Raw genomic sequence first — 21,746 nt, 5'->3', positions numbered from 1 at the left:
GCGTATCGTTTTTTTTTTGGGGGGGGGTCATTGTTGTATTCATTGTGATAGGCTCACATTTTACCAGTACGGCGTACCCCCACTATTTATTTTTACCGGGATGCCATACCGGACCGTACCGCCATACTTTCAACCCTGGAAATAGGACAGTGAAGTTTATATCTCAGTAAACTGTCAGATATCTGAAGAAAATAAACAGTCTCTGTAAAGCAGTGAATGGAGGCACCGTGACCGTGTGTAAGTGTGGAAGGTTTCAGAAGAAACATGTTTGTTTCTGTCTTGTTTACTACACCAACACAAATAGCAAAAACCTCTCTGTAGTTCAAGGACAGAGAGGTATGGTCCTAATGATGCCTGAGGAAGAGGAGGAGAAGGAGGAGGAAGAGGAAGAAGTGTTGTGTTGATAGCATGCAGGATGCGTGGAGAGCTGGGAGAGCTGTGTGACTCAGTGTGACTCTCTTCTCATACCTGGCACCACTTAGAGAAAGAGAGAGAGAGAAACCATCTGTAGAATGGTGCTTCTGTTAATCTCCTCCAACACCTGACAGCTCCGAAGCCTTCCAATCAGATATGATTCACAGATCGGTGAGAAATTAAATGGACAGGGGACTTCTAATCAGATCGGTGAGAAATGGACAGGGGACTTCTAATCAGATCGGTGAGAAATGGACAGGGGACTTCTAATCGGATCGGTGAGAAATGGACAGGGGACTTCTAATCGGATCGGTGAGAAATGGACAGGGGACTTCTAATCGGATCGGTGAGAAATGGACAGGGGACTTCTAATCGGATCGGTGAGAAATGGACAGGGGACTTCTAATCGGATCGGTGAGAAATGGACAGGGGACTTCTAATCAGTTTTGTGTGCCACACTCTCTGTGTCTCAGCCAGTGACCAGTGGTGTGCCGATGATGGCCCGACGCTGCCTGCCAAGCAGACTACTGTTCCAGAGGAGGGCCGCATGGATCTGCAGCGCATGAGAGCGCCTCACATCGATTGTTTAAACAGATTGCTTTTCTGTGATTGGCGGGTGGGCAGCAGTGGAGGCTGCTGAGGGGAGGACGGCTCATAATAATCGATGGAACGGAGTGAATGGAATGGCATCAAACACATAGAAACCATAGAAACCATGTATTTGATATATTTGATACCATTCCACTGATTCCACTCCAGCCATTACCACGAGCCCATCCTCCCCAATTAAGGTGCCACCAACCTTAATGTGTGTGTGTCTGTGGGCCGGCGCTGGGCGGAAGAGTTTGTCGGGATGAGTTATTGTTTACATCATTATGGTTCATTAACAGGCGAGATTGGTCGGCGAGGGAGTGTGTGTGTGTTTGTGCGTGCCGATGGCCCCGTTCAGAGCTGTCATACACACAGCAATCTCATTATAAATGCCACGGCAAGGCCGTCCCTACGGTAATGACAATGTTCCGCTCCGATGCGTCCGGTCATCCTAGCAACAGCTGAGCTGATGTGCCAGCAGTCTCCACAACTAGACCCTAGGCAACACAGTGACCAGGGTCTGTTTTCAATGACGGACTGGGACTCTCCCAACAAATCACTAGGCAGACAGGCCAGAAAGTTGCCATTCAAAACCAAATTTGCAGACAAAACCTTTGCAGTTGTTTTAGTGAAGGTAGTTAATGCAACTAGCCACTTGTGAAATGCACTCATTAAAAATGACCTCCGTGATCTCCATCTTGCTAGCTACTGTTTTGTGTTTTATTTAAGCAGATAAAGTAGTGACATAGTTCCTCTATGCCAAAAGAGTCCATCATTGAAACCAGACCCTGGTCACTGTGTTTGCCTAGGATCAGGTTTACTAGACTAATGTGCCAGCGGGAGGGGGGAGGGTCTGAATGTAGCTTTCTGATTTGATAAACCTGACGCTGAGTTGAAAACCATTCAGGACCTTCCTGTTTTCCTTCTGTAAATTTTTTCATTCTTTCCTCTCTACCTCCCTTTTCATCCCCTGTTGTTCTAGTCGTTCTCCCTTCCTCCCCTTGTTATCTAGCTCTCCGCACCCTGGTCTTCTTATCTCTGCACCCTGGTCTTCTTATCTCTGCACCCTGCTCTTCTTATCTCTGCACCCTGCTCTTCTTATCTCTGCACCCTGCTCTTCTTATCTCTGCACCCTGGTCTTCTTATCTCTGCACCCTGCTCTTCTTATCTCTGCACCCTGGTCTTCTTATCTCTGCACCCTGCTCTTCTTATCTCTGCACCCTGGTCTTCTTATCTCTGCACCCTGCTCTTCTTATCTCTGCACCCTGGTCTTCTTATCTCTGCACCCTGGTCTTCTTATCTCTGCACCCTGGTCTTCTTATCTCTGCACCCTGGTCTTCTTATCTCTGCACCCTGGTCTTCTTATCTCTGCACCCTGCTCTTCTTATCTCTGCACCCTGGTCTTCTTATCTCTGCACCCTGGTCTTCTTATCTCTGCACACTGGTCTTCTTATCTCTTCACCCTGCTCTTCTTATCTCTGCACCCTGCTCTTCTTATCTCTGCACCCTGGTCTTCTTATCTCTGCACCCTGCTCTTCTTATCTCTGCACCCTGCTCTTCTTATCTCTGCACCCTGCTCTTCTTATCTCTGCACCCTGGTCTTCTTATCTCTGCACCCTGGTCTTCTTATCTCTGCACCCTGCTCTTCTTATCTCCGCACCCTGGTCTTCTTATATCCGCACCCTGGTCTTCTTATCTCTGCACCCTGCTCTTCTTATCTCTGCACCCTGCTCTTCTTATCTCTGCACCCTGGTCTTCTTATCTCTGCACCCTGGTCTTCTTATCTCTGCACCCTGGTCTTCTTATCTCTGCACCCTGCTCTTCTTATCTCTGCACCCTGGTCTTCTTATCTCTGCACCCTGGTCTTCTTATCTCTGCACCCTGGTCTTCTTATCTCTTCACCCTGCTCTTCTTATCTCTGCACCCTGCTCTTCTTATCTCTGCACCCTGGTCTTCTTATCTCTGCACCCTGGTCTTCTTATCTCTGCACCCTGCTCTTCTTATCTCTGCACCCTGCTCTTCTTATCTCTGCACCCTGCTCTTCTTATCTCTGCACCCTGGTCTTCTTATCTCTGCACCCTGCTCTTCTTATCTCTGCACCCTGCTCTTCTTATCTCTGCACCCTGCTCTTCTTATCTCTGCACCCTGGTCTTCTTATCTCTGCACCCTGCTCTTCTTATCTCTGCACCCTGGTCTTCTTATCTCTGCACCCTTGTCTTCTTATCTCCGCACCCTGGTCTTCTTATCTCTGCACCCTGGTCTTCTTATCTCTGCACCCTGGTCTTCTTATCTCCGCACCCTGGTCTTCTTATCTCTGCACCCTGGTCTTCTTATCTCTGCACCCTGGTCTTCTTATCTCTGCACCCTGGTCTTCTTATCTCTGCACCCTGTTCTTCTTATCTCTGCACCCTGCTCTTCTTATCTCTGCACCCTGTTCTTCTTATCTCTGCACCCTGGTCTTCTTATCTCTGCACCCTGGTCTTCTTATCTCCGCACCCTGCTCTTCTTATCTCTGCACCCTGGTCTTCTTATCTCTGCACCCTGGTCTTCTTATCTCCGCACCCTGGTCTTCTTATCTCCGCACCCTGGTCTTCTTATATCTGCACCCTGGTCTTCTTATCTCTGCACCCTTGTCTTCTTATCTCCGCACCCTGGTCTTCTTATCTCTGCACCCTGGTCTTCTTATCTCTACACCCTGGTCTTCTTATCTCCGCACCCTGGTCTTCTTATCTCTGCACCCTGGTCTTCTTATCTCTGCACCCTGCTCTTCTTATCTCCGCACCCTGTTCTTCTTATCTCCGCACCCTGGTCTTCTTATCTCTGCACCCTGGTCTTCTTATCTCTGCACCCTGTCCCAGTCTCTAACGCTGCTGATACGCATGGAGACATGTTCTATTTAATACCCTGTCTGTACTCAGATGGATATTTTAATTATTATTGAGTCAGTGGTAATGAGACAATCCAGAATCTCTGTGTTATTTTCTTCAATGCATTTAATTAAAGTTACGGAGCATGACATTAACAGGTAGTGCACTACATAGGATATAGTATTTCCGATACTGTGGCCCTATTTCGCTCCTAGGTTGGACAGTGGTGAGTCGGCTTGGGCTGGACTCAGCCTGGTCCCAGATTTCCTTGTTAGATGTGTATAGCCAATTCCTACGGTAGCACAGACATAGGAGATGGCTATACAGGTGTAGGGTCTTAATTTGACCAGTATTGTCATAGCAAAATAATCCTGCAGCGACAGAATTTGAACATTTAGTCCATAATGTTGCTTGATCGGTGGTTAGGCTATTTGCTGGACAAAAGTAGGCCACATGAAAAGTGCAATACTGTAAATATAACTGTGTGTAAGTGCAGGTTTTCAGTACATTTATGTGAATCCCAAAGCTCATCTGTGTTTCCTCAGCAACAAAAGAGTCATCGAATTACGATCTGTACTCAGCACTAACATATCTGAGACCTGGCTAAATTGGCCTCCATCTGGGGACTTGTAGCTTCCAAAACTGCAGATGCTGCACGTTAGTGCAGATACGGTCATTACAACCTATACATTATTCAGCAGCCAACAGGTTTTAGCCACTTGTTTGTGGCTTGTATGAAGGCAGGTGCTGTACCTTTCACAGCCTGAGAGCAACAACCAGCGTGGGCCTTGCCATGACCATGTCCATAAAAGTGGGATTTCCCGGTTGATTTGAGCGTTCTAGAGTGTTCCCGCTGCATGAAAAGACACATTTTCTGGTTTGAAGATCTCCAGATCTCCTTTCCTGCAAACAGTTTTGAGGAATGATCACTGGCGTGTCACACATACACGACTTCGGCACACACCGCGTGAACGTTTGGAAATGAAACAGGTTGGTGTTCAGACGACCTGAACGGGTCTGTAAACCCGGCGTGATCATTTTGAGTTAGAGGAAAACGTGCCCGGGAGCGAACAGCGTCTCTCAGGTTTCCTGACAATGTGTACTGCGGGGAACACACACCGTTGTGTGTGTGTGCATGTATGAAAAACTCCTGTATGAAAAAAAAAAAAAAACTCCTGTATGAAACTCTTGCAAACCTACAATACTCACTTTTCCACCTCATATAAATCCCAGAAAACCTTGCCCTGAGGATGGCATGCATATTAGGTGGTGAAAATGCTAGCTGGAAAATGCTAGCTAATATTATTGCAAATCTGCTACCCCAGCTGCAGTAGTCAATACCAAAACAATCTTTAGGCTTGTTTACAGAAGATACCATACTGGACCAACTGGTGAAACCCACATTTGCATCCCTGCTAAGTAACATTTTCAAGCATCCAAACTTACATTATACATTCAGAACAACTTTTTAAAAAAAACATGAGTTAAATTGCAATTCTTTTTATTGCCATTGACGGAAAATCTTCAACTAATTACAAATGAGTAGGCCTAGCTAGGTATAACGTTACACATCACAAAATTCAAGTCAAGACTATTTGTCATATGCACAGAATAAGCTGGCTGGGCGGTAACCCGTAAACAAACTCTACAGGTATGCATTCACTGACAGGTTTGGGATTTTTACATTACCAGAATAATAATTATGTCAAGGAAACCTTTTTTTTTTTTTCATGAACTAGAGGCATAATAAGACAAAAGAAACATGTGACAGTGTGTGAATGATAACACATTAGCGCAGGAAATGAAGAAATTGATTAAAACGCTGGAAGTGAATGCTGGAATTTGACAAATAGCTATGCAAATGGTAAAAAAAACATTGGTCGAGTACCAGAGTAAGAGGCTACAAAGTGGGCAGTGGGGGTAGGCAGAGGGGTGTGGTGGGATCGGAGCTGTTGGGGTAGTCGCTTGCTCTGTCCCTGCTGTCCCGGTCGTAGCTACTCCGCTGATACTGCTACTGTTGTGGTTGTGGTTACTGTGTCTGCTGTGGTCTCTGGAGCCCAGGCTGTCCCGACTGTAGCCCCTCCCTCTCTCTCTCTGAGTGGTGGGAATACTTCCTGGTAAGATGACCTTCTGGAGACGATTCCATCGGCACCATACTGCCCTCCTGAGTTTCTGTCCCGCTCGATGTCCCCGTCTGCCAGAGGTGGATGCTCGTACTACTGGGTTGCATGGGGTGGAGGAGGCATTTCAGGGTGGTGTCCAGCCTCTCCAGTGTTAGCTCTCCAGTGTTAGGATATGTCACTGAAGCCCGTGTCCACAGACAAAGCAGGGGGTGGTGCTCCCGGGGGTGAGTGCCAGCATCCCTGCAGCCAGGCCAGCAATCTCAGAGGACAGCCTGATATCTGAAGACACAGAGAGAAGCGAGGCATTAGATAGAGATACACAAAAGCAGGCAATGAGAGTCTCAAGCATGAGGGACCATTCTTTTTAATTAGAAACATTAATGTGTTGAAAAATCCAAATGGTTTGCATAGTCAACTTACACACAGCTCTGACACACACACTTACCCCACCAGACATTTGTATTTATTTATGTAGTTCTGTCCTTGAGCTGTTCTTGTCTATTAATGTTCTGTATTATGTCATGTTTCTTGTTCTGTGTGGACCCCAGGAAGAGTAGCTGCTGCTTTTGCAACAGCTAATGGAGATCCTAATAAAATACCCAAATACCAACAGCTAATGGAGATCCTAATAAAATACCAAAATACCCCAAAATACCATAGAGGTAAATAGTAGTAGCTTAGTGGTTAAGAGCGTTGTGCCAGTAACCGAAAGGTCGCTGGTTCTAATCCCCGAGCCGACTAGGTGAAAAATCTGTCGATGTGCCCTTGGGCAAGGCACTTAACCCTAATTGCTCATGTAAGTCGCTCTAGATAAGAGTGTCTACTAAAATGTAATGAAAATGTCAGTTGGATGGTTGTGATTAGCCCATGATGAGAGTACCGAGTCTGGGCCGTGTAGGAGCCACTCACCACCAGATCATAATACTTCTGCTGGCCTGCAAATACACACACACGAACATGCCCATAAGACAAGCTAGTCATATCTTTCAAAAATACTTACCAGTACAAAGATATTGAGTACGATCATTTTTGCATGTCTCCTTAAAACAGCTCTATGCTTTAATATGAATTGCATGTTTTGTTTCCCTACACTCCCTACACAGAATATCAAACCACACAGACATGAAGCCATGTCCTACCTTAATATCCAGCTGAGCGTAAACGATGTTGCCCATGACAGAGGGTGTTGTGACCGTGTTGTCGCCCTCCTGGTGCTGGTGAAAAGCTTACGGGTCTTGGGGTGAAGCAACCTCCCCACCTCCCCCAAACTTGGTGCACATCTCGGCCCAGGTGCTTACGGGTCTTGGGGTGAAGCAACCTCCCCACCTCCGCAAACTTGGTGCACGTCTCGGCCCAGGAAGGGCTCCTTGATGTTGTCACTGGGCGAATGAAGGTGAATTAAGGTCAGAGCTATTCTTAAAAAGTTTTGGCAGATGGAAGTGTGTGATGAGGGATGAAGTTAGACATTTTACATTTGAGTCATTTAGCAGATGCTCTTATTCAGAGCAACTTACAGTGCATTCATCATAAGGAAGCTAGGTGAGACAACCACATACAGTCATAGTAAGTACATTTAGAGACAATAAAGTATCTATTAGCAAAGTCAGTGCTAGTAAGAAAAAGTGTCAGAGAGTTAGTACAAGAAAGGCAAGGGTGTTAGTAGAGGGGGGGTACTTGGTGTAGAGCAGTGCTTCTCAATTATTTTCTGTTACGCCCCCCCCCCCTAGGAAGAAGTAAACATTTCGTGCCCCCCAACTCTCCGCCGCAACTGTAAATAGTATTATTTGTCTATAAAATTGTAATAAGTACACCTCTGCATAACATTGTATCCTTATTAACATCAAAGAAAACAAAAAAGAAAAATATAGATCAACTTACAACTAAGAATAACTTTATTAACATTGTTTTTTAGTCTGTAACAGAAAATACTTAAAGTGCATAAATTTGCCTGAAAAACAAAAAAAAATTCAAACCTTATTTAAACTGTAAACATTTTTTGACCATTTGATACTGAAAAATAAAATTAAATATAATCAATAAATAATAATACATTCAAATTGATCAGCAACATTAACTCAGGAGCACAATATATGAAACACTTTGACCTATAAAACAAAAATGAATAAAACAATTTGTGCTGATTATTTTATTTTTTTATCAAAATGAGGAAGTCAGGATTAATGGCTACAATGAGCACGTTTTGCAGTGCACAGCTTTTCGAAGTGGGGTTTGAAGCATGATACTGCAATTCTCAGCTCCTGCTCAATGTTTAGCTGGGACCTGTACTTGGTCTTCAGTGCAGCAACAGCGGAGAAGCCAGTCTCATAAAGATAAGATGTTGCAAAAGGAAGAAGAATGCCCATGGCCCTCTGCCCTAAGAGTGGATACTGCCTCTCTACACTCAGCCAGAATTCACTCAGTGTCTGTGATGTGAACCTCAGTCTCAATGTGGAGTCAGACGTCATATCAATGAACTGGTCCTCCTCTGTAGAGCTGAAACCAGTTGGAGCTGGTGCATTGAAATGATCTCTCACCCAGTCATATTGGGAACTGTTTTCAGGGAAGTACTTTTTAAAGAATCCCATCAGTGATGAAATATGCTCCTTAATATATGGAGGTGGCATCATAGTCAGTAGTGTCAACAAATTCATGCAGGTTCTCGAATGAATCAGTATTTCGCCTGCCCCACATTACAAGCTTTCGAGGGAAAGAGCTGATCTTGTCTGTGACCTGAGGGAGGTGTTTATCTTTTCCTTGAAGCTGTAGATTTAGTTCATTTTATCCAAATATGTCACTCAGGTAGGCCAGTTTTGCCAGGAAGTTCTCATCACAAAAAATTTCTGCGAGGTCATACTTGTGCTCCTGCTCCGAAAACATTATTATCTGCTCTCTGAGCTCAAAAACTCGGGACAAGACTTTTTCTCGTGACAGCCACCTTGCTTCACTGTGAAACAGCACAGCTTGATGTTCAGCTCCCATCTCCTCACAGATAGCAGAGAAGACTCTTGTTTTTAGTGGTCTGGTCTTTATAAAATTGACTACACCTACAATGTCAGTCATAACCTCACTTAATTCAGAGGAAAGGTCCCTTGATGCCAGTGCTTCTCTGTGTATAACACAGTGTGTCCACTCAGCATTAGGTGAGGCCTTCTTGATGAGTGCCCCAAGTCCTTTTCTCATCCCTGCCATGGTCTGTGCACCATCACTGCAAACACCAATGCAGTTCTCCCACTTTAGCCCATTCTCAGTCAGGAAGCAGTCCAGCATTTTGAATAGCTCTTCAGCTGTGGCTCTGTCTCTGACATATTTACGAAAAAGTAGATCCTCACACAGGGAGTTTGTCATGTCAAAACGTACATAAGCGATAAACAAACAGTCTTTGTTGCTGTCAGTTGCTTCATCGAACTGTAAGGCAAAAACGTTTGTCTTTGAGTTTATCTACCAGCTGTTCTTTAAGATCGTTAGCAATGTCATTTATACGTCTGGCGACAGTGTCATTGGACAGAGGGATAGTTTTTATTTTTGCAGCACTTGCGTCATCCAGCATGACAGAGACCATGTCTAATGCTGCAGGCAGTATCAGCTCCTCTGCTATGGAGTGTTTTTTTTTGCACTGAGCAATTTGGTACGCCACCTTATATGATGCTAACAGTGCTCGCTGGTTTACTGAAGTAGCATTCACAAAGCGGGACGATTGTTTGCAATATTCGGCACGTTTTCGCTGAAAACTCAAGCGGCTTATCAGCGTGATTGGGGTGTAATGTCTTTAAGTGACGCCTTAATTTATTTGGCTTCATGCTGTCCGCTTTCGGGAGACTTACGTTTGTCTCATTATCTCCGTCTCTCTCCGCCTTTCTTTTCATCCCAGTTGAATATGTTTCCATGGTGTCTCTTAAGGGTTTGTTACCTGCACTTCATATCTCCTGCTCTGTGCTGTGTGCTCTTGTTCGGTGCAAAAAAAAACTACTCCCTGCGGCAAAAAAAAGCATGTTCCCCGGGGTCACACGCGCCCCCCCTGGCATCGCTCCGAGCCCCCCCAGGGGGGCGCACCCCACTATTTGAGAAGGACTAGTGTAGAGGAAGGTTTTCAGATTTTTTCCGAAGATGGGAAGGCACTCAGCTGTCCTGACATTAGGGACCAGATCCTACAAGGTCGAGTGTCCCACAAATCTCCTGCACGTCCTGGAGACTATGGGGGAGATGGCAAGAGTCAAAAGTCTCATGTTACAATACAGGACATGTACAACAACCACACATGCAGCTAACTCAGATATAACAGAAGTTATATCAAAACAATACTAACCGGCACACAGAAATAATTTCCCAATAGGTAGCCTATTTGACTGATAACCCCTAGCATACAGCCCTATACATTTTAAACTACAACTTATGCCGACAACTCATTGCTCCGCATAGACGCGAATGAAATAGACTTGCAGTCTTTATAAATCAAATAGTCTGTAAGCTACAATGGATAACTTTAACCTACTGTCAAGAAATGACATTGACAACGTGACATAGTTAGCTAGAAGAGACCGAATCATTAGATCATTTGTTTTGGTACTGTCCAATATGTAGCTTGTATTTGGTCACAGGTCCAAGAATGGTTGAAGAAGTGAAAAATGTACCTGGAGCTAATTCTGCAGATAGCACTACTGGGGGATTTGAAAAGTCATAGTAAATCGATCAATATATAATAATACGTTTAGCAAAACATGTAATCTTTCATTTACAATCTGTAGAAACTACGAGAATAGAAAGGTTCAGAACTTTTTTGTGAAACATTCAACAGCACAGTTGAAAAATATATGGATGGTGTTAAGAGATAGAAGGGAGGGGTTGAGTGGAGCTGAAGGGTGGGATTAAAAAAAACAATACGATAACTAATGTAAAATATACTGTGTCCGTAAAATGTGTATATGTTCAGAACTTTTGTGAAACAGCACATATGGAATCATGTAGTAACCATGATTCCATATGGGTGTCATGGTTACTACAAAGGGTGGCTATTTGAGATTCTTCAAATAGCCACCCTTTGCCTTGATGACAGCTTTGCACACTCTACACACTAACCCTAACCCTAACCAGCTGAATCGGGTGTGCTAGATCCGGAACGGCTGGGGGTCCCTGATGAAAGAGCTCCTAGGCATGCGTCGAAATCGCTAAGCAGTTTTGCGCTCGAAAACAGTGTGCCGATGCTTGTATCATGTTATCAGAGAAGCACGCGATCAATGATGTCCGAAGCTTCATTTTTTGTTGAACAACCACCTGATTGGTTTGGTATTGGCTTCGGTAGAAGACGAACAGCTGTCCTGCACCAGCGCTACGGCATGTGAGACATCGCCTATAATAAAATTGGCTGTTATGAATTATTTTGACTAGCAGGTGCCACTAATATACACTGTGTTGATCAAAGCATCAAGTAATGAACCTACTTTCAACACAATCAGGAAGCTTCGTTTCCCCATCGAGAACTAATGACTTAATGGACTGTTCTCAATTGTCACGTGGCCATGCACAAGTCTTTCACAAGACACCATCACTAACTGTAGTCATATATAACCTGGTCACAGACAGCTGATCTGATGTGTTGAAGGGCCACAAGCGAAGGGAAAAGGCGAGAAGGAAATATATATATACAACGAGCTGTTTGTATGTGGCTGTATTAATTTAGCTGATTCTGTTGGAAAATGTTTCTTAGACGGAAGCAAACGGAACGAAACGGGGATAAACCTACTTGACTTTGTCTAATAGACGAGAGTGTGCAAGGTGGAATGAGTCACTTTCTGTCACCTTGATCACTCAAAATTATCTCAACCTGTGCACCTACGTTGTAAACTTTAATTCATAGGCTAGGGTTGTAGCAACCTCCTGATGGGAATAGGGAACATGTGAGTATCATGTAGTAACCTAAAACTATCGATGTTACATTGAACTGGGTGAATGGAATATGAATGACAGTCATCCAATATGCTGTAATAGAAATAAGGCCATGCTCATAAAAAATAAAAATAATCCTCCCTCATCTTAAACGGCACCGACCGCCACTGTTGTGCGTGCAAGTGTGAGTGCGTGCATTCGTGGTTGATATTAAATGATAGCCACGTTTAATAACAGGCAGGTAATTATAAATGCTCGTTATAACTTATTTCAAAAAAGTATTTATCCTGGACAGAAGGGACAGGCGTGCACGCACGCACACACGCACGCGCGCACACACGCACGCACGCACGCACACACACGCACGCACGCACGCACACAGAAGCCGGGGAAATATGTCAATTTTGTCTGTGTTGAAGGAAGTAATGAAGGAGAGGACTTTGTTCACTTCTGTCCTGCATGGGAGAATACTGTATACAGTATACTGTCCTCTACCATTTCCAACTGTAATTTTTATGTAGGGTAAATGAGTTTAAAATAAATAGACCGAGAAAAAAAAAAAACTAGCACAATTGTACATTTGTACCTGCCAAGTGGGTCTAAAGTGACACAGCCTTGGGTCGAAAGTACAGCTGGCAAAAGCTCATACTTTCAACAAATGCACTATCAGCCATAATTTCATGTTTGTCTCGATTCAGTAAATAAGGTTATAGGTTTGAAATGTATTAAAATGAACCTTGTGTCAATGTCGTACTATTGCATCCTCAATATTTTACCTTACAATATTAGTCTGTATTAATATATGTATATTTTGCCTTACAATGGATGACATAATAGCTAAATTAACCATAATTTCCTCATCTCACTTTCGTGGGAATGCAGTAGGATATGTTTTTTTCACAATCTTCAATGACTATTCATGTTTAGCCCTACCAATGTTACTTCTGCCCCACCCCTCTCTCCTGTAACTTAGCAAGATATTTCAAACCTATGTTGTCATTTAGTCAATATATTGGTTAAGAAAACAAATGATGACCACCAATCAGAGACCACTATGATGACACACCAAATGATGACCACCAATCAGAGACCACTATGATGACACACCAAATGATGACCACCAATCAGAGACCACTATGATGACACACCAAATGATGACCACCAATCAGAGACCACTATGATGACACACCAAATGATGACCACCAGTCAGAGACCACTATGATGACACACCAAATGATGACCACCAATCAGAGACCACTATGATGACACACCAAATGATGACCACCAATCAGAGACCACTATGATGACACACCAAATGATGACCACCAATCAGAGATCACTATGATGACACACCAAATGATGTCCACCAATCAGAGACCACTATGATGACAAACCAAATGATGACCACCAATCAGAGACCACTATGATGACACACCAAATGATGACCACCAATCAGAGACCACTATGATGACACACCAAATGATGACCACCAATCAGAGACCACTATGATGACACAACAAATGATGACCACCAATCAGAGACCACTATGATGACACACTAAATGATGACCACCAGTTAGAGACCACTATGATGACACACCAAATGATGACCACCAATAAGAGACCACTATGATGACACACCAAATGATGACCACCAATCAGAGACCACTATGATGACACACCAAATGATGACCACCAGTCAGAGACCACTATGATGACACACCAAATGATGACCACCAATCAGAGATCACTATGATGACACACCAAATGATGACCACCAGTCAGAGACCACTATGATGACACAACAAATGATGACCACCAATCAGAGATCACTATGATGACACACCAAATTATGACCACCAATCAGAGACCACTATGATGACACACCAAATGATGACCACCAATCAGAGATTACTATGATGACACACCAAATGCGTTTGATGGATTATTTTTGTCTTCTTCTAATGCCTCTTAAGGAGAAAGTAATCAGATTACATTACTGAGTTTGGGAAATCCAAAAGTTCCGTTACTGATTACAATTTTGGACAAGTAACTAGAAACTGTAACGGATTACAATTAAAAAGTAACCTAACCCAGTTTCCCAAATTGGGTGTGCATTTAGTTTTTTTGCACTACACAGCTTATTCAAATAATCAAACCTTGATGATAAGTAGATTATTTGAATCAGCTGTGTAGTGTTTTGTGTGTTTTAGCAAAAAAACAAAAGGCGCACCCAGGTGGGGCCCCAGGACCAAGTTTGGGAAACCCTAACCTAATCTTGCTTCATAACCACGTATCACATAGACTACAGTCGTGGTCAAAAGTTTTGAGAATGACACAAATACTAATTTTCACAAAGTCTGCTGCCTCAGTTTTGATGATGGCAATTTGCATATACTCCAGAATGTCATGAGGAGTGATCAGATGAATTGCAATTAATTGCAAAGTCCCTCTTTGCCATGAAAATGAACTTAATCCCCAAAAAACATTTCCACTGCATTTCAGCCCTGCCACAAAATGACCAGCTGCCATCATGTCAGTGATTCTCTCGTTAACACAGATGAGAGTGTTGACGAGGACAAGGCTGGAGATCACTATGTCATGCTGATTGAGTTAGAATAACAGACTGGAAGCTGTTAAAGGAGGGTGGTGCTTGAAATCATTGTTCTTCCTCTGTTAACCATGGTTACCTGCAAAGAAACACGTGCCGTCATCATTGCTTTGTACAAAAAGGGCTTCACAGGCAAGGATATTGCTGCTAGTAAGATTGCACCTAAATCAACCATTTATCGGATCATCAAGAACTTCAAGGAGAGAGGTTCAATTGTTGTGAAGAAGGCGTCAGGGCACCCAAGAAAGTCCAGCAAGCGCCAGGACCGTCTCCTAAAGTGGATTCAGCTGCGGGATCGGGGCACCACCAGTGCAGAGCTTGCTCAGGAATGGCAGCAGGCAGTTGTGAGTGCATCTGCACGCACAGTGAGGCAAAGACTTTTGGAGGATGACCTGGTGTCAAGAAGGGCAGCAAAGAAGCCACTTCTCTCCAGGAAAAACATCAGGGACAGACTGATATTCTGCAAAAGGTACAGGGATTGGACTGCTGAGGACTGGGGTCATTTTCTCTGATGAATCCCCTTTCCGATTGTTTGGGGCATCCGGAAAACACCTTGTCCGGAGAAGACAAAGTGAGCGCTACCATCAGTCCTGTGTCATGCCAACAGTAAAGCATCCTGAAACCATTCATGTGTGGGGCTGCTTCTCAGCCAAGGGAGTGGGCTCACTCACAATTTTGCCTAAGAACACAGCCATGAATAAAGAATGGTACCAACACATCCTCAGAGAGCAACTTCTCCCAACCATCCAAGAACAGTTTGGTGACGACCAATGCCTTTTCCAGCATGATGGAGCACCTTGCCATAAGGCAAAAGTGATAACTAAGTGGCTCGGGGAACAAAACATCGAGATTTTGGGTCCATGGCCAGGAAACTCCCCAGACCTTAATCCCATTGAGAACTTGTGGTCGATCCTCAAGAGGCGGGTGGACAAACAAAAACCCACAAATTCTGACAAACTCCAAGCATTGATTATGCAAGAATGGGCTGACATCAGTCAGTATGTGGCCCAGAAGTGAATTGACAGCATGCCAGGGCGGATTGCAGAGGTCTTGAAAAAGAAGGGTCAACACTGCAAATATTGACTCTTTGAATAAACTTAATGTAATTGTCAATAAAAGCCTTTGACACTTATGGAATGCTTGTAATTATACTTCAGTAACATCTGACAAAAATATCTCATAACACTGAAGCAGCGAACTTTGTGAAGACCAATACTTGTGTCATTCTCAAAACTTTTAACCACGACTGTATATTCAATTCTGTTATGAGATTATTTCAAATCAAATCTTTGAATTCTATATAGCCAAGCATGCACAATACTCATACGCCGCCCAGCCCCATCACCCATCTGAGGCAGGCTAGAGAGTATTTGAAAGATTTCAAATCGTATTAAAACACAGGTCTGGTTTTTGCCTGTTTAAAAACACTGTTGTCAACTGTTTAGTGTTCTTACTATCTACTAAAGGTCAACACTAACGAGGGGAGGGAGGCTGGTCTACACTGTTTGGCCAGGACTGATTGACTCACCATTATGCACAGACGAGGAGGTGTGTGCGTGTGCTGACGGCATTTTAAACAGGCACAAACCAGACCTGTGTTTTCATTGCTAAACTGAACAAAAATATAAACGCAACATGTAAAGTGTTGGTCCCATGTTTCATGAGCTGAAATAAAGAAATCCCAGAAATTTTCCATACGCACAAAAAGCGTATTTCTCTCTCAAATTTGGTGCACAAATTTGTTTACATCCTTGTTAGTGAGCATTTCTCCTTTGCCAAGATACTCCATCCACCTGACAGGTGTGGCATATCAAGAAGCTGATTAAACAGCATGATGATTACACAGGTGCACCTTGTGCTGGGGACAGTAAAAGGCCACTTTAAGATGTGCAGTTTTGTCACACAACACAATGCCACAGATGTCTCAAGTTTTGAGGGAGTGTGCAATTGGCATGTTGACTGCAGGAATGTCCACCAGAGCTGTTGCCAAATAATTTAATGTACATTTCTCTACCATAAGCTGCCGCCAACGTCGTTTTAGAGAATTTAGCAGTACGTTGTCGTATCGCGTAAGTGCTGGCAATTATTGCTGATAAACAAAGGAGTCCGCTCATACTGAACTTTGATCATAAAGTTTATTCAGATCACAAGCTTTCAGCATAAGTGACAGGTGACATGCCCACCCGGAGAGCGACGCCTCAGATTGCAATGGCCGCTCTGCCCTTTCTTTGTCTAGCCCCTACTTATAAACAATGCAAAAAGATGGGTGCTCCCTCTTCTGGCCAATCACCAGTCTCCCCTGTCTACAACACACTTCCTGTCTGTTGTATGTGGCGTTACACTAAAACATTCCCTCTTGATACTAAAATTAACGTCCTCTCCGGTTCCACTTAAAACATTTAACAAAGGCATAATCCTAATACACGACAACGTCCAACCAGCCTCACAAACGCAGACCACCAGCTTGGACCGCTACATCCGGCTTCTTCACCTGCGGGCTCGTCTGAGGGGGTGTGGGGGGGTTGGGGTGCTGAGGAGTATTTCTGTCTGTAATAAAGCCTTTTTGTGGGGAAAAACTCATTCTGATTGGCTGGGCCTGGCTCCCCAGTGGGTGGGCTTGGCTGCCAAGTGGGTGGGCCTATGCCCTCCAAGGCCCACCCATGCCTGCACCCCTGCCCAGTCATGTGAAATCCATAGATTAGGGCATAATGAATTTATTTCAATTGACTGATTTCCTTATATGAACTGTAACTCAGTAAAATCTTATAAATTGTTGCATGTTGCATTTATATATTTGTTCAGTATATTTGAAATAATTCAAATACTCTCAGCGTTTGCTCTAGCCTGCCTCGAAGCCACAACACCTTATATTTTACAGCAAAGGCTTCAGCAGAAGCGAACTCCTTTGTCTGCGATTGGCTGGGGAACAACGCGTGTGGGTTGATGGCGCCATGGGGGAACTTGTTTAAACCTGTCTGAAGGCTCTCATATAGCCTGTTGGTTCACATATGCCCTAATATCATTTTGTTCATATGGGCAGAATATTGTATATACATTCTTTCATATGGGCAGAATATTGTATAAAATATAAAAAATTAAAATGTACTGCATTCATTGCCTTCCTTTTAGACAGAATAAATGAAACAGGATTGGGCAAATCATTTGAAAATGTTTATCCATAAGCCTATACATTAATTAATTAAAAACACGCACATATAAATAAGTGTTATTTTAGCCTTGTAAGAATGTAATAAGTATTAGGTTATAGTGATCGGCACCAATAGCTTATGTAAAGTCTATCAATAGTGCTACCAGTTGCATTTTTTCGATATGAAAAGGAGACATTGTTTCACGTTCTTTAACAAAAGACTTAAACAGAAACAGGCAATAGGCTGCAGCTGGCTTCGCAGTTTCCCAACAAAAATAGGCCTACAAGGAAACTCGATGCAGTTTAATACACTGACTGCAAGTCGCTCTGGATCAGAGCATCTGCTTGATGACCAAAATGTAAATGTAAAAAAATGAACACTTGCAAAGCACACTGCTGGATATTATTCTAATGACCTCTGCCCCCAAACAAGGCCACATTTGATCAAAATACAAATAGTTTGAGTGCAGACCTCATTAGAATAATGCCCAGCTTTTGAAAGTGCTCATTTTTTTACATTTACTTGCAGTCAGGGCATTCATCTAAGGTTGATAAAAAACTACATATCACTGTCATAGCAAGCGAAACATTTCCATAACAGTTGCTGGAATGTTGCTGTAGTTAAAGTGGAACTGACAGCATTTAGCAACATTAAATCTTATTCAAATCTGTTCATATACACCCCCAGCAAGAATACGACACTTTTTTACAACTTTTTAAGGATACATTGGTCTTCAAATTATCCTGTATTTGTAACAAGATACATTTTGGATGTATCTTTGCCCATCTCTGGCTAGTGCAAAGTACGTTACTGTAATATTCACATTAACTTGCCACCAGCTTCCTGTAAGTTACTGTAAAATGCAGAGCAATGACACAGTACAATACTGTAAAATTAGCCTACTATACTGTAAGACAGTAAATTCTACTGTAATCATTTTACTGTAATTACATGGGATTAGTGCAAGCAGGTTGGCTGCTAGGTATTTGTATATTACAGCATATTAATAAATATTTTGTGTTTTATAGCACTTGCACTTCTAGAGGCCTAAACAAAGGCTTCTAAACTGGCAGCGAATAAATTGTTCAAAATATTGAACCATTAGAGGTTTAAGACTCGCTGTCAGTCTGATCTGTCCTAACTTGCATGGTAGTAGTACGTGGCAGTAGTAGAAGTATGTGGCAGTAGTACATGGCAGTAGTATAATTAGTATGTGGCAGTAGTATACGTACATGGCAGTAATACATGGCAGTTGTAGTAGTATGTGGCAGTAGTACGTGGCAGTAGTAGTAGTACGTGACAGTAGTACATGGCAGTAGTAGTAGTACGTGGCAGTAGTAGGGTACGTGGCAGTAGTACATGGCAGTAGTAATAGTATGTGGCAGTAGTAGAAGTATGTGGCAGTAGTATGTGGCAGTTGTAGTAGTACATGGCAGTAGTAGTAGTAGTATATGGCAGTAGTAGAGTATGTGGCAGTAGTACGTGGCAGTAGTAGAAGTATGTGGCAGTAGTACATGGCAGTAGTAGTAGTACGTGGCAGTAGTATAGTACGTGGCAGTAGTAGTAGTACGTGGCAGTAGTAGTAGTATGTGGCAGTAGTATGTGGCAGTAGTAGTAGTAGGTGGTAGTAGTAAAAGTATGTGGCAGTAGTAGTAGTATGTGGCAGTAGTATGTGGCAGTAGTAGCACTACATGGTATTATTACGTGGCAGTAGTAGTAGTATGTGGCAGTAGTAGAAGTATGTGGCAGTATTACGTGGCAGTAGTAGTAGTACGTGGCAGTAGTAATAGTACGTGGCAGAAGTATGTGGCAGTAGTACGTGGCAGTTGTAGTAGTACATGGCAGTAATAGTAGTAGTATATGGCAGTAGTAGAGTATGTGTCAGTAGTACGTGGCAATAGTAGTAGTACGTGGCAGTAGTACATGGCAGTAGTAGTAGTATGTGGCAGTAGTATGTGGCAGTAGTATGTGGCAGTAGTAGTAGTATGTTGCAGTAGTAGTAGTACGTGGCAGTAGTATGTGGCAGTAGTAGCAGTACGTGTCAGTATTATGTGGCAGTAGTAGTAGTACGAGGCAGTAGTAGTAGTAGTACGTGGCAGTAGTAGTAGTAGGTGGCAGTAGTAGAAGTATGTGGCAGTAGTAGTAGTACGTGGCAGTAGTATGTGGCAGTAGTAGCACTATGTGGTATTATTACGTGGCAGTAGTAGTAGTATGTGGCAGTAGTAGCAGTACGTGGCAGTATTATATGGCAGTAGTAGTAGTACTTGGCAGTAGTAAAGGTACGTGGCAGTAGTACATGGCAGTAGTAGTAGTAGGTGGCATTAGTAGAAGTACGTGGCAGTAGTAGTAGTATGTGGCAGCAATATGTGGCAGTAGTATGTGGCAGTAGTAGTAGTAGTACGTGGCAGTAGTAGTAGTATGTGGTAGTAATACATGGCAGTAGTAGGAGTACGTGGCAGTAGTATGTGGCAGTAATATGTGGCAGTAGTAGTAGTAGGTGGCAGTAGTAGAGGTACGTGGCAGTACTAGTAGTATGTGGCAGCAGTATGTGGCAGTAGTACGTGGCAGTGGTAGAGTACGTGGCAGTAGTATGTGGCAGTAGTAATAGTGTGTGGCATTAGTATGTGGTAGTAGTACGTGGCAGTTGTAGTAGTATATGGCAGTAGTAGTAGTATATGGCAGTAGTAGAATACGTGGCAGTAGTATGTGGCAGTAGTAGTAGTACGTGGCAGTAGTACATGGCAGTAGTAGTAGTATGTGGCAGTAGTATGTGGCAGTAGTAGCAGTACGTGGCAGTATTATGTGGTAGTAGTACGTGGCAGTAATACATGGCAGTAGTAGTACGTGGCAGTAGTAGAAGTATGTGGCAGTAGTATATCGCAGTAGTAGTAGTACGTGGCAGTAGTACATGGCAGTAGTAGTATGTGGCAGTAGTAGTAGTACGTGGCAGTAGTAGTATTACATGGCAGTAGTAGTAGTACGTTGCAGTAGTAGTAGTACATGGCAGTAGTAGCAGTATGTGGTAGTAGTACGTGGCAGTAATATGTGGCTGTAGTAATAGTACATGGCAGTAGTAGTAGTATGTGGCAGTAGCAGTAGTACATGGCAGTAGTATGTGGTAGTAGTGCGTGGCAGTAGTAGGAGTACATGGCAGTAGTACATGGTAGTAGTACGTGGCAGTAGTGCATGGCAGTTGTACTAGTAGTATGTGGCAGTAGTAGTAGTAGTATGTGGCAGTAGTAGTAGTAGTAGTATGTGGCAGTAGTAGTAGTAGGTGGCAGTAGTAGTAGTAGTGGTAGGTGGCAGTAGTAGTAGTAGTAGTAGTATGTAGTAGTAGTGGTAGGTGGCAGTAGTAGTAGTAGTAGTAGTATGTAGTAGTAGTGGTAGGTGGCAGTAGTAGTAGTAGTAGTAGTATGTAGTAGTAGTGGTAGGTGGCAGTAGTAGTAGTAGTAGTAGTATGTAGTAGTAGTGGTAGGTGGCAGTAGTAGTAGTAGTAGTAGTATGTAGTAGTAGTGGTAGGTGGCAGTAGTAGTAGTAGTAGTAGTATGTAGTAGTAGTGGTAGGTGGCAGTAGTAGTAGTAGTAGTAGTATGTAGTAGTAGTGGTAGGTGGCAGTAGTAGTAGTAGTAGTAGTAGTATGTAGTAGTAGTGGTAGGTGGCAGTAGTAGTAGTAGTAGTAGTAGTATGTAGTAGTAGTGGTAGGTGGCAGTAGTAGTAGTAGTAGTAGTATGTAGTAGTAGTGGTAGGTGGCAGTAGTAGTAGTAGTAGTAGTATGTAGTAGTAGTGGTAGGTGGCAGTAGTAGTAGTAGTAGTAGTATGTAGTAGTAGTGGTAGGTGGCAGTAGTAGTAGTAGTAGTAGTAGTATGTAGTAGTAGTGGTAGGTGGCAGTAGTAGTAGTAGTATGTAGTAGTAGTGGTAGGTGGCAGTAGTAGTAGTAGTAGTAGTATGTAGTAGTAGTGGTAGGTGGCAGTAGTAATAGTAGGGGGCAGTAGTAGTAGTAGTACGTGGCAGTAGTACAAGGCAGTAGTAGTAGTATTTGGCAGTAGTGCGTGAAAGTAGTAGTAGTGTGTGCGTGCATGGCAGTACTTTACTGTAAAATTGTTTTGTAAAAAC

General features: G+C 43.3%; 1 protein-coding gene across 1 annotated transcript in view; it reads left to right on the top strand.

Moving 5' to 3' along the window:
- LOC121547883 (ADP-ribose glycohydrolase MACROD2) overlaps positions 1 to 980 on the top strand; it is a 906,379-nt gene extending 905,399 nt beyond the window's left edge. The window contains exon 8 of the mRNA XM_045209732.1: positions 888 to 980. Within this exon, the coding sequence (XP_045065667.1) occupies positions 888 to 980 (93 nt within the window). The remainder of the gene's footprint in view (positions 1 to 887) is intronic.
- The last annotated feature ends 20,766 nt before the right edge of the window (positions 981 to 21,746 follow it).

Source organism: Coregonus clupeaformis, chromosome 31, assembly GCF_020615455.1.
Source record: "Coregonus clupeaformis isolate EN_2021a chromosome 31, ASM2061545v1, whole genome shotgun sequence".
NCBI lineage: Eukaryota > Metazoa > Chordata > Actinopteri > Salmoniformes > Salmonidae > Coregonus > Coregonus clupeaformis.
The sequence above is the reverse complement of the archived record's forward strand: the minus strand, read 5'-3'. Positions and strand labels throughout refer to the sequence as shown.